At 48.6% G+C, this 13,272-nt stretch overlaps 1 protein-coding gene across 1 annotated transcript in view; it reads right to left on the bottom strand.

Annotated features, from left to right (window-relative positions):
• The window catches only part of LOC146859417 (rac GTPase-activating protein 1-like), a 404,586-nt gene that overhangs the window by 294,587 nt on the left and 96,727 nt on the right, over positions 1–13,272 (bottom strand). Inside the window, exons 3-4 of the mRNA XM_085647164.1 lie at positions 13,187–13,254; positions 4,878–5,080 (exon numbers count right to left, since the gene is read on the bottom strand). Of these exons, the coding sequence (XP_085503290.1) occupies positions 4,878–5,080; positions 13,187–13,254 (271 nt within the window). The remainder of the gene's footprint in view (positions 1–4,877; positions 5,081–13,186; positions 13,255–13,272) is intronic.

Here is a 13,272-nt window from a genome sequence, read left to right as displayed (position 1 = left end):
TCCCTCATGAGACATCGCACTTGACAAGAAACATGTGTCTGTATTTGCTGACTCCTGCTCCCATACACTTTAGCGGATGCCAAACACTTTTCCAAACTCTTTCCTGCATGGCAAGAAATGTTGCAATCTCCTGACATACAACCCGGGGGCTACAATGGAGATTCCATACCTTTATTGGGGAGGACTACGATGGAACTTGCATTCAAAGGCAGGAGAACTGTTGGCAAAATGTATATTACACAAAAAGGTTTCAGCTTACTTGACCCAAACACTCCCGACCAAGACCTTCTGGTGGACCCATCGGTGGGAGGGACGGAGGTCTGTAATTCTATCCCCAAGGTAGTAAGTGAGGAATTGGGTCTGTTGAAAAACTATCAACATTCCATTAAACTCAAATCTAAGGCCAAGCCAGTTGCACATAAGGTCAGGTCCATTCCCCACTTGATGCACAACCCCTTAAGACTTCAACTGGACCATCTACAGGCTTCAGGTGTGATTGAACCCATTGACAATTCCCAATGGTTGGCTCCCATAGTTATCACCATCAAAGCCTTGGGGAAAGACATTAGACTTTGTGTGGACCTCAGGGATTTTAATGAAAACATCAGGGTAGACAGACACCCTCTACCATATATTCACAAGGTCCTCACACTGATTAAAGGAGCAAGTTGCTTCAGTGTCCTGGATCTGTCTGTAGCCTATCATCAAGTAGAGGTCCAACCGGATTCACCCCACCTTACTTCCTTTATTACCCCCTTGGGTGCGTTCCAATTCCTACGTATGCCGTTTGGACTGGCCTCCACTGCGGCTGCTTTCCAACGCATTATGCAACATGTGCTAAGGGATCTGCATGGAACATTATGCTTCCAAGATGACATCCTCATCTATGGAAAGGATGTGGGGGAGCATAATGCCAGGTTGAGAAGCGTGTTATTCAATCTGGAAAAAGCTGGACTCACCTTAAAAAAAGAGAAGTGTTGAATAGGAGTGGCGTCTGTGGAGTACTTGGGTCACACTATCTCACATGATGGCATCGGACCCAAGTTAGACCTAGTGAAAGCTATTCAGGACACTGGAGAGCCGTCATGTGTTGAGGACCTCAGGTTCTTTCTAGGCCTATTGGAGTATTACTCCAAATTTGTTCATAACTATGCCAGCATCGTAGAACTATTACAAAGCCTGCTCAAGTCTAAGGTCCCTTACGTATGGAGCAGGGGGTGTAATGACGCTTTCAGGGCAGTGAAAGAAGGTATTTTGGCTGCACCATCTCTTGGCAGATTTGACCCCACCAAAAGGAGGTGCTTGCCTACTTTTGGGCCATCAGACATTTTAAGTTCTTTCTATGGGGAATACCATTTGCAGGTAAAACAGATCACAAACCCCTTATGTTTGTTTTCACCATGAAAGGGTCAGATATCACTACACCCAGGATTGCTAGATGGGTTTTGGGTCTGCAAGGTTTTAACTTCAAGGTCGTATATGTCCCTGGTAAGCAAAACATTGTGGCAGATTACTTATCCTGCGCACCTATTGAAGTAGAGGAGGATGTTGACAATGGGAAGTGTGTGGAAATGTTCCAAAGATTAACAAGCCTTAACAGAGAGGAATGGGAAGCCTGTTTAGGAGCAGATGAGGAAATTAAATCTCTTAAAGAGTACATAAGGGAGGGCTAGCCATCAACCAAAAATAAGGTTCCTGCTTCGCTTTTCAAATATTGGGAGGTGAGACTAGAGCTCCACATGCAAGAAGGGATGATCTGTAGAGGTGAAAAGATCATCCCTCCCGAGAAGTTAAGGGCAAAAATTGTAGAATTAGCACACGTAGGCCACCTAGAATGCAGTCTCACCAAGAACAAGGTACGCTTGGATTATTGGTGGCCAGGCATGGACTCCATGACTGAGAGCATTGTAAAGGATTGTTTTGAGTGTGGGAAGAGTGACAAAATTCACCAGACATGTACACCCCCACTGTTACATTGCATGTTTTGTTCCTTGTGTTTTCCTTTGTCCCTTCCCCTTTAAACTACTTGTATATGTTTAATTCTGGCACCTGCCATTTGTTGGCATAGATTCCACTCAGAACTAGAATCTTGTCATTGCAGTTCCTGCCTCAGGTCAGGACAGTACTGTGCCTGTTGCATTAAACCTGCTTCTCATCTTATCTGGATTTTGTCTTCTTTATTCGGATTTTACACCCACTTTCCCCCGTAGCGGTCCCCAATAGACCATGGTCCAAACTGGCAATGGACATCATTGGTCCACTCAAACTCAAAATGCTCCGAGAACCTTTTATCATAGTGTTAGTGGATTACCACACACAATGGGTAGTGTTCAAGCATGTGCATCAAATAGACACAGAAACATATATTTGAAAAGGGCATCTTTTGATGAAGGCATCCCTGATGTGTTGGTGACGGACAACAGAGTGCAGTTCACGTCCGACAACATGAAGGGATTTTTGAGTGACCTAGGCTTTGTTCGCCTCAAAACGGCTTTGTATTGTCCCCGGGCTAATGGGCAGGTAGAGCAGACGAACCGGATGTTTAAAGAGTGCTTACAAAGGGCAGAGTCCCTAGGCACATCTGCTTTAGATGCTTTACAGGACACCATTTGAGCGTATCCTTCTACTCCCAATACCATCACAGGGATATCTCCATTCATGTCTTTAAAACGCAGATCACCGAGAACGAGGTTATCTCCTCCTAACACAAAGATGGAAAGGAAGCCTGTAGTGGACCGTGGTGAAATGTCCAAAAAAGTAGGTGAACACCAGGTCAAATATAAGGGCAGATATGACCATACAAAGCAATGCAATGCAATGTTTGAAACAGGGCACTTCGCTAAACTCTGGAAGGTAGCCTCGATACTGCCACTATTAAAGAAGCCCAGCTGGGATCCTAAAGATCCCAACAATTTTAAACTAATCTCACGCCTCCCGCTCCCAGCAAAACTGGTTGAGAAAACAATGAATGTGACACTCAGTGTCTTTCTACGTGAAACTCAAGCTCTGGACCCCACTCAATATGGCTTCAGAGAAGGACACAGTACAGAGTCCGCTCTCATAAAAGCCACTGAAGAGATGAGGGAAGACTTGGATTGGGGAGGCAAGGCCATCCTAATTATGCTGGATCGGTCTTTGGCCTTTGATATGGTCCATCATGATCTGTTGATGGATCGTTTGAAGGCATGTGGGGTCCAGGATAAAGCATGGAAACTTTTTAGATCCTTCCTAACTGACAATCCCAAATTGAGTCATTGGGCGAATTCTATTCCAAACCGTTTTTCCTGCCATGTGGAGTTCCACAGGGGTTGTCTTTGAACCCCACACTTTTTAATGTGTATGTTTTGTCTTTGGCCCCCCTGATCAGATCCTTTGGCTTTTGCCTTACCGTGTATGCAGATGACACACAAATAGTTGTGTCTCTGCTGCCAGGACAGGAATTGGTAATAGGCAAACTATTCCATGATTGTATGGAAGCGGTCGGGAGGTGGATGTCGCAAAATTGTTGCCTGAAGCTCAATTCGGGCAAAATGGAGGTAATCCTATTTGGAAACAATGCCAACTTTTGGACTCCAAATTGGTGGCCACTCTCCCTTAGGAGTTATATTGGATGATAGCCTTAACTTTGGTGACCAAGTTAATGCAGTGGCATCTGCCACCTCATACGCTCTCAAAACGATTGAGAAAATACTGCCCTTTTTGCCGGCTGACAGTCAGAGAACAGTGGTTATAGCACTTATCCTGTCAAGGCTGGACTACTGTAACAGTCTTTACCAGAATATTCAAGACCGCTTTCTGAACAAACTTCAACTGTTGCGAAATGCGGCCGCTAGACTGCTTACTGGCACTTCCAAATTTGCATCAATTTCCAGGGAAATAAAAAGACTACACTGGTTACCTGTTAGGAGTCGGATGCGTTTTAAATCCCTCTGCACTGCTCACAAGGCCCTACAAGGAACAGGACCTGACCATCTGAAGCAACGGTTTTATTGGTATATACCCAAAAGAACTGGAGTGTGGATAGAATTGTTCCCCACAAAGGGAGGGAAAGGCCCGGTGACAACCTGAATCAAATGGGAGCCATGAACAGGGACAGTTCTGTTCTAGGCGAGACTGATGGGAATATGGCACACCAAGTTCCCAGAATTTCCCAAGAATTAAGACTACTCCGGTGTGGGCCAAAGACTATAGCCTAACCTAAGTTTATGATATTTTTCTTGCTGGTTTTAAACATGGTTATTGGTATCCATGCTGATTTACTTTCCTCAAAGTTCTGGATTTCTTCTCTCGTCTTCCTCTCTCTCTCTCTCGCTCTCTCTGTCCTCTTCACGTTTCCTTTTCTTATTCGCCTTGCATAAGAGATGTGTTATAATCTGTCACTTGGTACATTCCATTTCCCCCCACCTCCCTCCGTACCCTTGGTTTATCTTACCTGGTTCTGAAGATTCAACAGCGGACTCCGGCTGACTGGACTGTGGTGGTGTAATGGAATAAAGTCTCTCTCAACACTTACCTTAGTGTTGTCTGCAATTATAATACCCCTCCTATAGTTTCTGCTTGTTACTAGTTCCTTAATAAGGTATCTGTTCCTGTACCTGCCTGTCTGCTGACCAACCTTCACTCCCAGGGTAACCGTTCTTCCATTACAGATTTCTCCCTAGGGATGTCTCTGTTGTCCCCCTCAGACAGTACCAGCAATCCCAGCTTTTTTCGCAGAGCACGTTGTTCCCTTTAGGTCACATTCCTTCCCTGAGATAAGGTCCTCTGGGAGGTTACCTTGTACCCTAGAATGTGCCCTGTAGGCTCCACCCTCTCTAGTATTTGTTGTTCCCCATTAGATGCCTTTCCCTCGTAACCCCGCCCCTTCCGGTTCCTACCAGTTTCTCCTGCTCAGTCTCTGCGTTTTGGCGCCTCTTCATCTCCACGGAGACCTGGTTGCGCGCGTGCTTGAGCTTCACCTCCAGCGTGTTGAGCTCGCTCTGGCTCTGCAGCAGCTTGTCCCGGGTGGTGCCCAGCTCCTGCTCGCTGCACCGCCACCGCCTGACCACACCCTGGAAGGCGTGGACGATGGTGATGTACTCTGTGGGGGTGAGGGGAGGAGAGTCAGGTGGGGTAAAGACACAGGGGTACAGTAACCAGAAGCACAGATGGGGCACAGACCAAGCACACAATACAGGTGTCATGTGTGGCCCAGGTCCCCACCTGTAACACCTTCACACACCCGGAGAGGATGGGCCCAGTCGTGGAGCCAGAACCAAGGCGACCTTGGGCGCAGCTGGCGTGATGCCCACTTCTGACAGGCGCTACCTTATGAACGTGTTACTCTATTGCATGCCCATAATGCTAGTGAAAAAGCAAAAAAACTCACCTTTTAAACCCTCCCCCAGTTCTCACTTCGGTTTAACTGCGGAATGGCAGCTTTGGGGGTATGTTGACCACAGCACATTGGTACTCCTAGCACACGACCGAACATTCCTCACTACATACTCAGGGCCGGGACGCCTGCCTCCAGCTCTCCATTGCCATCATTTTGATATGCATAGGCCATGCCAAGAAACCACTGTCTCATAATTGTACACTCTACAAAGCCACAACCAGGGCTTTAAGTGGGGTGAAAAAAGGTGAGGGAGGGAGCTCTAAATTGCAATTTAGGGCGTGGCTTAATCACAAACTACATTTTCGTGATTTTAATAGCGTGCTGCATTTTGATCCTGTGAACTTTGTTTTTGCATCCAGATATACGCAACTAACATACGCCTAAAACCAGCCAGTTCTATTGGCTTTGTCAATAGGTGTTAGCAGTTTAAGGTAAATGAACAACAGCAATGATTTAGTTGTAAGTAACGTAAAAGAAAAAAAAATCTATTTTATGATTGTGAGACTATGAATTTAGCATGACTGAGGGTTTTGGGGGGGGGGGGGGTAGCAGACGGTCTTCAGTCTCTCAGTCACTCCCGCAATGTTCACTCTACGTTAGACATGTACACACTTTTCTCTCCGCATCTTCTCCATTCGCATATCTTACACCTTCTCTCTTTCTTCAGGCCCCTCTTTGCTCGCATCGCCTTCATTTCACCTGCCCAAACCACACCACACATTCCCCTAATGGTAAATACCACATTTTCTTGTATTTTCACTTTGTCAATATTTTGACAACTGCAGGCCTCTTGCACACACATTTGGACAAAGTCACTACTGCAGATGGACTACATGACTATTGCTCTGTGCGCTCTGCAGAGAGGCCAGTGATTGGATGAGCATGTCTTCTGAACCCCTTTTTGACCCACTGACAGTGACCGAGAGAACCTCGCACTGCCTTCAGCCTCCACTCTAAAGCTCTCGATTGTGTCCCGTTATAAAAGAGTAATGTGATATATGAAAAAAAAATACAACCTGGAAATAGCTAACGCTTTTAGGGATTGCAAAATTAAGTGAAATGTGAGTTGTTTAACAGGAACTAAAGAGTGCACATGGAAAACCTCATCGTGTTTCACATTCATTGTTCACAAATCAGTCATTTTTATTACTAGTAAACTTAATGGCATTGGTATTGGGGACCCATTTCAATGTCTGTTTTTAATTATTACCGGGTCAGAGACCCCGAAGGACCCGGCCCACTTAAAGGCCTGGCTACAGCCTCCCACAGGAACAGGCGGTGGTGATGCTGGCAGCTGCCAGGGCTCACTCCGACGATGGTGTCAGAAAATAGGACACTTCCAGGAGTCCCGAGTGTGTTGTCCACACTAAAATGCACGCAATGACGTGTGCTTTGCAGGAAAGCAGCCTGGGACCTTGTCCTACATTGGTACTGGCTGCTGTGGTAAAATGGAGGCCCCCCCCCCCGCATGTTGGGATGAGGGGGCGGAGTCTCATCTCAGATATTTATTGGCCTTCGCTAAATTGCTCCCCCTCGCACAGTACCCCGCCCTAGCCGCAGAAGCTTGCATTATGCCCTGGTTACATACTAAGTTAACTAGCCTAACCTGTTTATTGCCGCTAACTGCCCTTCATTAAGATTGGACACCGTGGACCAACACTTCACCTTGTTAACTTGTTATGCCTGAAACCACCCTGAACTGCTCATTGCCCCAAAACGGTACAACATTGTCTCCATGCGGATATCATTGGAGCAAGTCGAAGAGCTCAACTGGAGTGAAACTGAGCACTTGCGCACTCAGTCCCTAGTTCCCATGTGTCATAATGCGAGCAGTTCCAGGGTACGCTGTGTCAGTACTTCAAGCAGTTCTGGATTACAATGTGTCAGTCGTTGGAGCAGTTCCTTGTTACAATGTGTCAGTAGTTGGAGCAGTTCCTTGTTACAATGTGTCAGTCGTTGGAGTAGTGCCTGGTTACAATGTGTCAGTAGTTGGAGCAGTTCCTGGTTACAAGGTGTCAGTCGTTGGAGTAGTGCCTGGTTACAAGGTGTCAGTAGTTGGAGCAGTTCCTGGTTACAAGGTGTCAGTCGTCGGAGTAGTCCCTGTTTACAATGTGTCAGTCGTCAGAGTAGTCCCTGTTTACAATGTGTCAGTCGTTGGAGTAGTGCCTGGTTACAATGTGTCAGTCGTTGGAGTAGTCCCTGTTTACAATGTGTCAGTCGTTGGAGTAGTGCCTGGTTACAATGTGTCAGTCGTTGGAGTAGTCCCTGTTTACAAGGTGTCAGTCGTTGGAGTAGTCCCTGTTTACAATGTGTCAGTCGTTGGAGTAGTGCCTGGTTACAATGTGTCAGTCGTTGGAGTAGTGCCTGGTTACAATGTGTCAGTCGTTGGAGTAGTGCCTGGTTACAATGTGTCAGTCGTTGGAGTAGTCCCTGTTTACAAGGTGTCAGTCGTTGGAGTAGTCCCTGTTTACAATGTGTCAGTCGTTGGAGTAGTGCCTGGTTACAATGTGTCAGTCGTTGGAGTAGTGCCTGGTTACAATGTGTCAGTCGTTGGAGTAGTCCCTGTTTACAATGTGTCAGTCGTTGGAGTAGTGCCTGGTTACAATGTGTCAGTCGTTGGAGTAGTCCCCGTTTACAAGGTGTCAGTCGTTGGAGTAGTGCCTGGTTACAAGGTGTTAGTAGTTGGAGCAGTTCCTGGTTACAAGGTGTCAGTCGTTGGAGTAGTGCCTGGTTACAAGGTGTCAGTCGTTGGAGTAGTGCCTGGTTACAAGGTGTCAGTCGTTGGAGTAGTGCCTGGTTACAAGGTGTCAGTCGTCAGAGTACTCCCTGTTTACAATGTGTCAGTAGCTGGAGCAGTTCCGGGTAAGGTGTTAGTAGTTGAAGCAGTTCCTGGTTACAATGTCCACATAAGATCACAGAGTCAACACAAACAAAGCTTGTCGTTATGAATACAATACAGACTTCATTCAGCCATGGTAATCAATAATCGATCTGTTTGAGAATTCCAGGTGCTGTCGAACTATGGAACGGTGGGCACCACAGCCCCCCATGGCTCAAATGAGGGGTGTGCTTCAATTCTGCACGCGTCTTTTCAGGCGACAGTGGCTGTAGGTAGATCTCAAGAGCCTGATCCAAACTGATGAAACTGAAGGCAGATCACCATTCCCATGCTCCATTTGATTGGTGCTGCTGTCGAGGGCTGTACTCGTGTGCATCACTAGTTGTCACAAGTGTGTGACGAGACCTCCTGGGACAGAAGTGTCGGCACAGGCGCTGAACATGAAGGCTTCACTCGTGTGCATCCCTTGTGGTCACAGGTTTGTGGCGAGACCCCCAGAGACAGAAGTGATAACAAAGGGGTTGTACACAAAGACTTTACTCATGTGCATCATTTGTGGTCACAAGTTTAAGAGACATCCAGGGCAGAAGTGTGGGCACAGGTGTTGGACACGAAGGCTTTACTCGTCTGCATTACTTTTGGTCACAGGTTTGTGACAAGACCTCCTGGCACAGAAGTGTGGGCACAGGTGCTGAACACGAAGGTTTTACTTATGTGCATCATTTGTGGTCACAAGTTTAAGAGACATCCAGGGCAGAAGTGTGGGCACAGGTGTTGGACACGAAGACTTTTCTCATGTGCATCACTGGTGGTCACAAGTTTGTGACGAGACCTCCAGGGACAGAAGGGTGGACACAGGCATGCAAGCTTTACTCTTCAAAGGAATCGTATTGTGCTTCATAATAAAAGCTGCTTAACTCAGTGAGAGTGTTTCAATGTTGCTGATCTGGAATGTAAAGGTTTGTTGAAGGCCACTCGTTGCTATACTGCCCCTCTCGTGCCCCCTCTCCTTCTCTGGTCTTCTTCCGTTTAATCTGATTATTCTCAAACATGCCTTTCCTTCTCCTAAATCTTTGCCCTTCGATTAAAACCCGGTGCCTTCTCGCATTTGGTACCAACCCCCTCTCTAAAACTGCAAGACTTCTTTTTGGGACCCATTTTCACACGTCCCCAGGCCAGACGTTTCTTCCCTCCCCATGCTGTGGTCTCAGGCTCTCTCTTCGCCCCTGTGCACCTCTTCATTCATTCTTGCCATCCCTCCTGGTTCACCCCATCACAAATCTGAAATCCGGCCTCTTCCTCTGTCTGCTTCTCTCCAGACTTGCAGTGTCTTTTGGTGCCGCGATACACCGGACCCTTCTTCTGGAACTTTAGAAGATTTTCAGGTGACTTCCAGTCGACTCCAGGAGGACATCACGCCGGCCCTCGTCGCCAGCAGGCTAGACTACGGGAACACACTACGTAGGAATCGCCACTCACCCTCGACCTCCCCAGAAGGATTCACATCACACCCCAACTCAAGAAGCTTCACTAGCTCCCGATTCAGAAAAACTGTCAGTTCAAGATGTTGACCCAGGCATACAAGTCCCTGCACAATGAGGGCCCAGGACGCATCAATGAGCACATGACCTTCCACCAACCAACCAGACACCCATGATCCACCTCCCTCGTCCTCGCAGACACGCCCGTATCCGCTGAGCCAACAGCAGGGGGCACTTCCTGACAGCTTGCGGCCAAAACCTGGAACGACCTTCCCCTGTACCTCCCTGAACACTCCAGCAATTCAGGGTAGGACTCAAGACCCGGCTGTTCAAATGAACACATCAACACAAAGCAGCCAGCATTCCCAGCGCCTCGAGACCCTCACGGGTGATGTGCCGTGCTTTCCAAATCTTGACTGACTGATTGATTTACCTTGGTCCCTAGAAGTGCTCAGAACACAACACGGGCATCAGCCCCAAGAAACAGGTATTTATGAAGTGGCCATTCACCTCAAAGGGTCTCCTGGCGCGATGTGACGGTCGTGGACACAGTGGGATTCAACCTATTCACCATGGGTTCAAAGAGACACTCATGGAGACGATGAATTAGCACACTGAGCCACCTGACAGCCCCTCGATGAGTTATGGGGGACACAGATGCCACCCAGATAAAATGCTGCTCCCTGCAGGGATGGAGTGAAACTGTTAATGGTGTGGCTCTGGATACCATTCTTCCTACGTCAGAGATGGCGAAGGAAAGCACAATGCAGCAGCTTGGACCACAACAGACGGGTCTGTGGCTCCATGTTTGTGGTGGTCATGGAATGTATCCATGGAGGATTTATCATAAGTGATGAATGAGACTTTCAGTCTGGCATTCAAGAAAGAGTGATCAGCTGTTGTTCTACATGACCTGCCTGCGCCCTCTAGTGTTTGCCGAGAGTACTGCAGATTAAAAAGGCTGAAATGTGTATAATGCTGAGAAACTGGAAATCAAACGGATGTTTGAAATCAAAGATGTGTTGGGACAGAAAAGTCCTTTCATGGTAAAGACATGTACCCCTGCCCTGAGTGCCCAACTATACTATTGCCTGGACCCCAAATACAGATTTTTTGGTCACAGGTGAACAGGGGTCATGCATGTGCGCCATGACATAGGCTTGCCTCATGGATTGCGGTCTTAGTGGACTGACCAAGAGGGGTGTCCAAAGTGCTACCCTCATGGTGGTGGCAGCATACTGTGTAGTGATCAGTAGTAGTGAACAGGACCTTTTTATCACGTGTTACAGGCTCACTCGTCTGGTAGAAGTTCTGCTGTTGTGTCCTTAACTCACCCTTTCCCTGCATCAGGCAGATGTGGAGCGCTGCACCGGCGTAGTGTCTCTGCGTTAATGGTGTTTGTGTCTGGGAAGGGTACAGTGCATGGATGGAGCAGCACTGTGCAGTGCATGTGGTTAGTACATGTACTGGGAGTATGTATGCCTGAGAGGACTACATTACATAAGAGACGCAGCGCTGTGCAGTGTGTGAACAATGATAGTATGTGTGCTTGTGTGAAGCACAATAGATGAAGGGTGAAGTGTTGTGCAGTGCGCACACAGTGAGTGTGTGTGCTGGCAGTGTGTGTGTTTGTAAATAGCACACACTGGTAACATACAGGAAAGCTTCAGTGCTGAACAGTGCGTGCAGACTGAATGTGTGCAGTGAATGCGTGTCTACATTTAAGGGTACAATGCATAGAGTTAACAGTGCAGAACCCAAAGTTTGCTGTGAATGTGCGCTGAGGGACTGACTGCAACGGTGCCTTACACGGAGCACCTGGATTCCATCTTGGGAAGCCGAGGCCTGCTTGATAAAAACATGAGGAGGAGAGTAATCCCCCCCCACAGATGTGTGTAGTGCTGCATTCCTGTGGGCTGGGTAGGACACACATGGGAGGGAAAGGGAAGAGACTCCCTCACATATAAAAAGACAGCTTTTTGATTCGGTGATGGGTCACAGGGAAGGGGCCTGATACATCTCAGGAAGGGAGATGGGGCTGGTCAGGGAATCATAACGGGTGGGGCTGGGAGCCTGGGATTAACCTTTGATGCACGGATCACTGTGGCCGATATCCAGGTGTGAACTCTGGTCACTCCAATGAATGATGATGTGGACACTCTGCTTCAAGACGGACCTCTTTCATGACGGGAGATGAACAGAAGTGCCCACTGCAAAACAAACAGAACCCCACCATAAAACTTCAAGGACCCAGACCCTAAATCACATTTGATGTCTGGAAAAGGACTATGAGAAGGGGAGGTCGAGTCCCCACAAATGAGTCATCCGCCAGCAGCCCGATGGGCTGTGTGAGGAGGGGAAGCTCTGCCAGACTTCGGCTTGTGACCAGGACTAGGGGCCGAGGCCTGCTAGTCTCCCTGCTGGGTGAGGGGGACATCACCCAGGGCAACGAAGACCACCTGCCCTGGAGTCTGGTCACCCTCACCAGCCGGCTCAGCAAGCCCAGTGTCCACTGTGAGGGGAAGGGGAGCGTTGGAGGGAGCGAGGTCTAGCGGGGAGCCGCAACGGGAGGACTCCTGGTGTGGGGAGTCCACTGCACTCCGATCGGGCCATTGCCCGTGCTCAGGATGGTATCGCTATGCATCAAGGCATGCTCGTGAGCCAAGAGGGGCTTCCGCTAACAAAGATGCCACAGATCTCGGGTCGCCACCGAAGGAGAGACCGAGTCTGTGATCCGAGGTTGGACCCGCTCTGCGAGGGAACTACCCCCGACTCGCCACGGAGGTCTGCGGAGACGCCGCGGGCGACATGGCGTCCTCGTCGGCTCCGGTCGCTGAGAGTCAAGTGCAGAAGGGGTGCTTGGCTCAGCGGAGTAGGACCCATAGTAGGGCGGGCCCCGGACATCAGGAGTAAAAGCCTCAACCCCCACGGTTGGGCCCAGTGGCCCCTGCGTGCCCCGCGGCCCTTTCAGAGGGGTTCTGACAGACCGAAGATTATGCACCCTGGAAAGAGTTACTGTGAAAGCCAGACGGGGCATGAAACGTACAACTTGTGGGTGGGGCTAGAGAAGATTCCTAGGGAGGACAGACTGGACTCTCTTATGCCCTGCTGTCTCCAAACCAGGCCTGGGGAGCAGAAGCGAGGTATCAATAAGAGGCAGTTTGTCGTAAAAAGAAGTAAAATAATGCACAATCTCGACAAACCGTGTAATGTTGAGCGATTCAGACACACTCCAGTCCCCTACCCCCCTCAGCCCTACCTCCCCTCCCAGCAAGATTCCTTCTATGATAAGACGGATATGACGCAGATGTCCAATATGCAAATACAGATGACAGCGAGGGGCACCCCCCTGAAATACCACAGCCTGCAATGCCATCCTATAAAAGGTAGAGTACATTGTATATGTGAAAAGTCTAGCTCCTACTGTACACCAGCCCCGCATCTCCTCACTAGGCGCCTCTCTCGCCTTCGCAGAAGCCCCAAGTTTACCTCCTTCCACGTTGATGTCCAGAAAGATCTGGAGCATGTCGATGACGCGGGTCAGCCGCTCGCCCATCCTGGAACGAGAGAAGGGA

Source organism: Triturus cristatus, chromosome 3_2 (genome assembly GCF_964204655.1).
Source record: "Triturus cristatus chromosome 3_2, aTriCri1.1, whole genome shotgun sequence".
NCBI lineage: Eukaryota > Metazoa > Chordata > Amphibia > Caudata > Salamandridae > Triturus > Triturus cristatus.
Note: the sequence above shows the minus strand (reverse complement) of the source record. Positions and strands in the feature narration are given on the sequence as shown.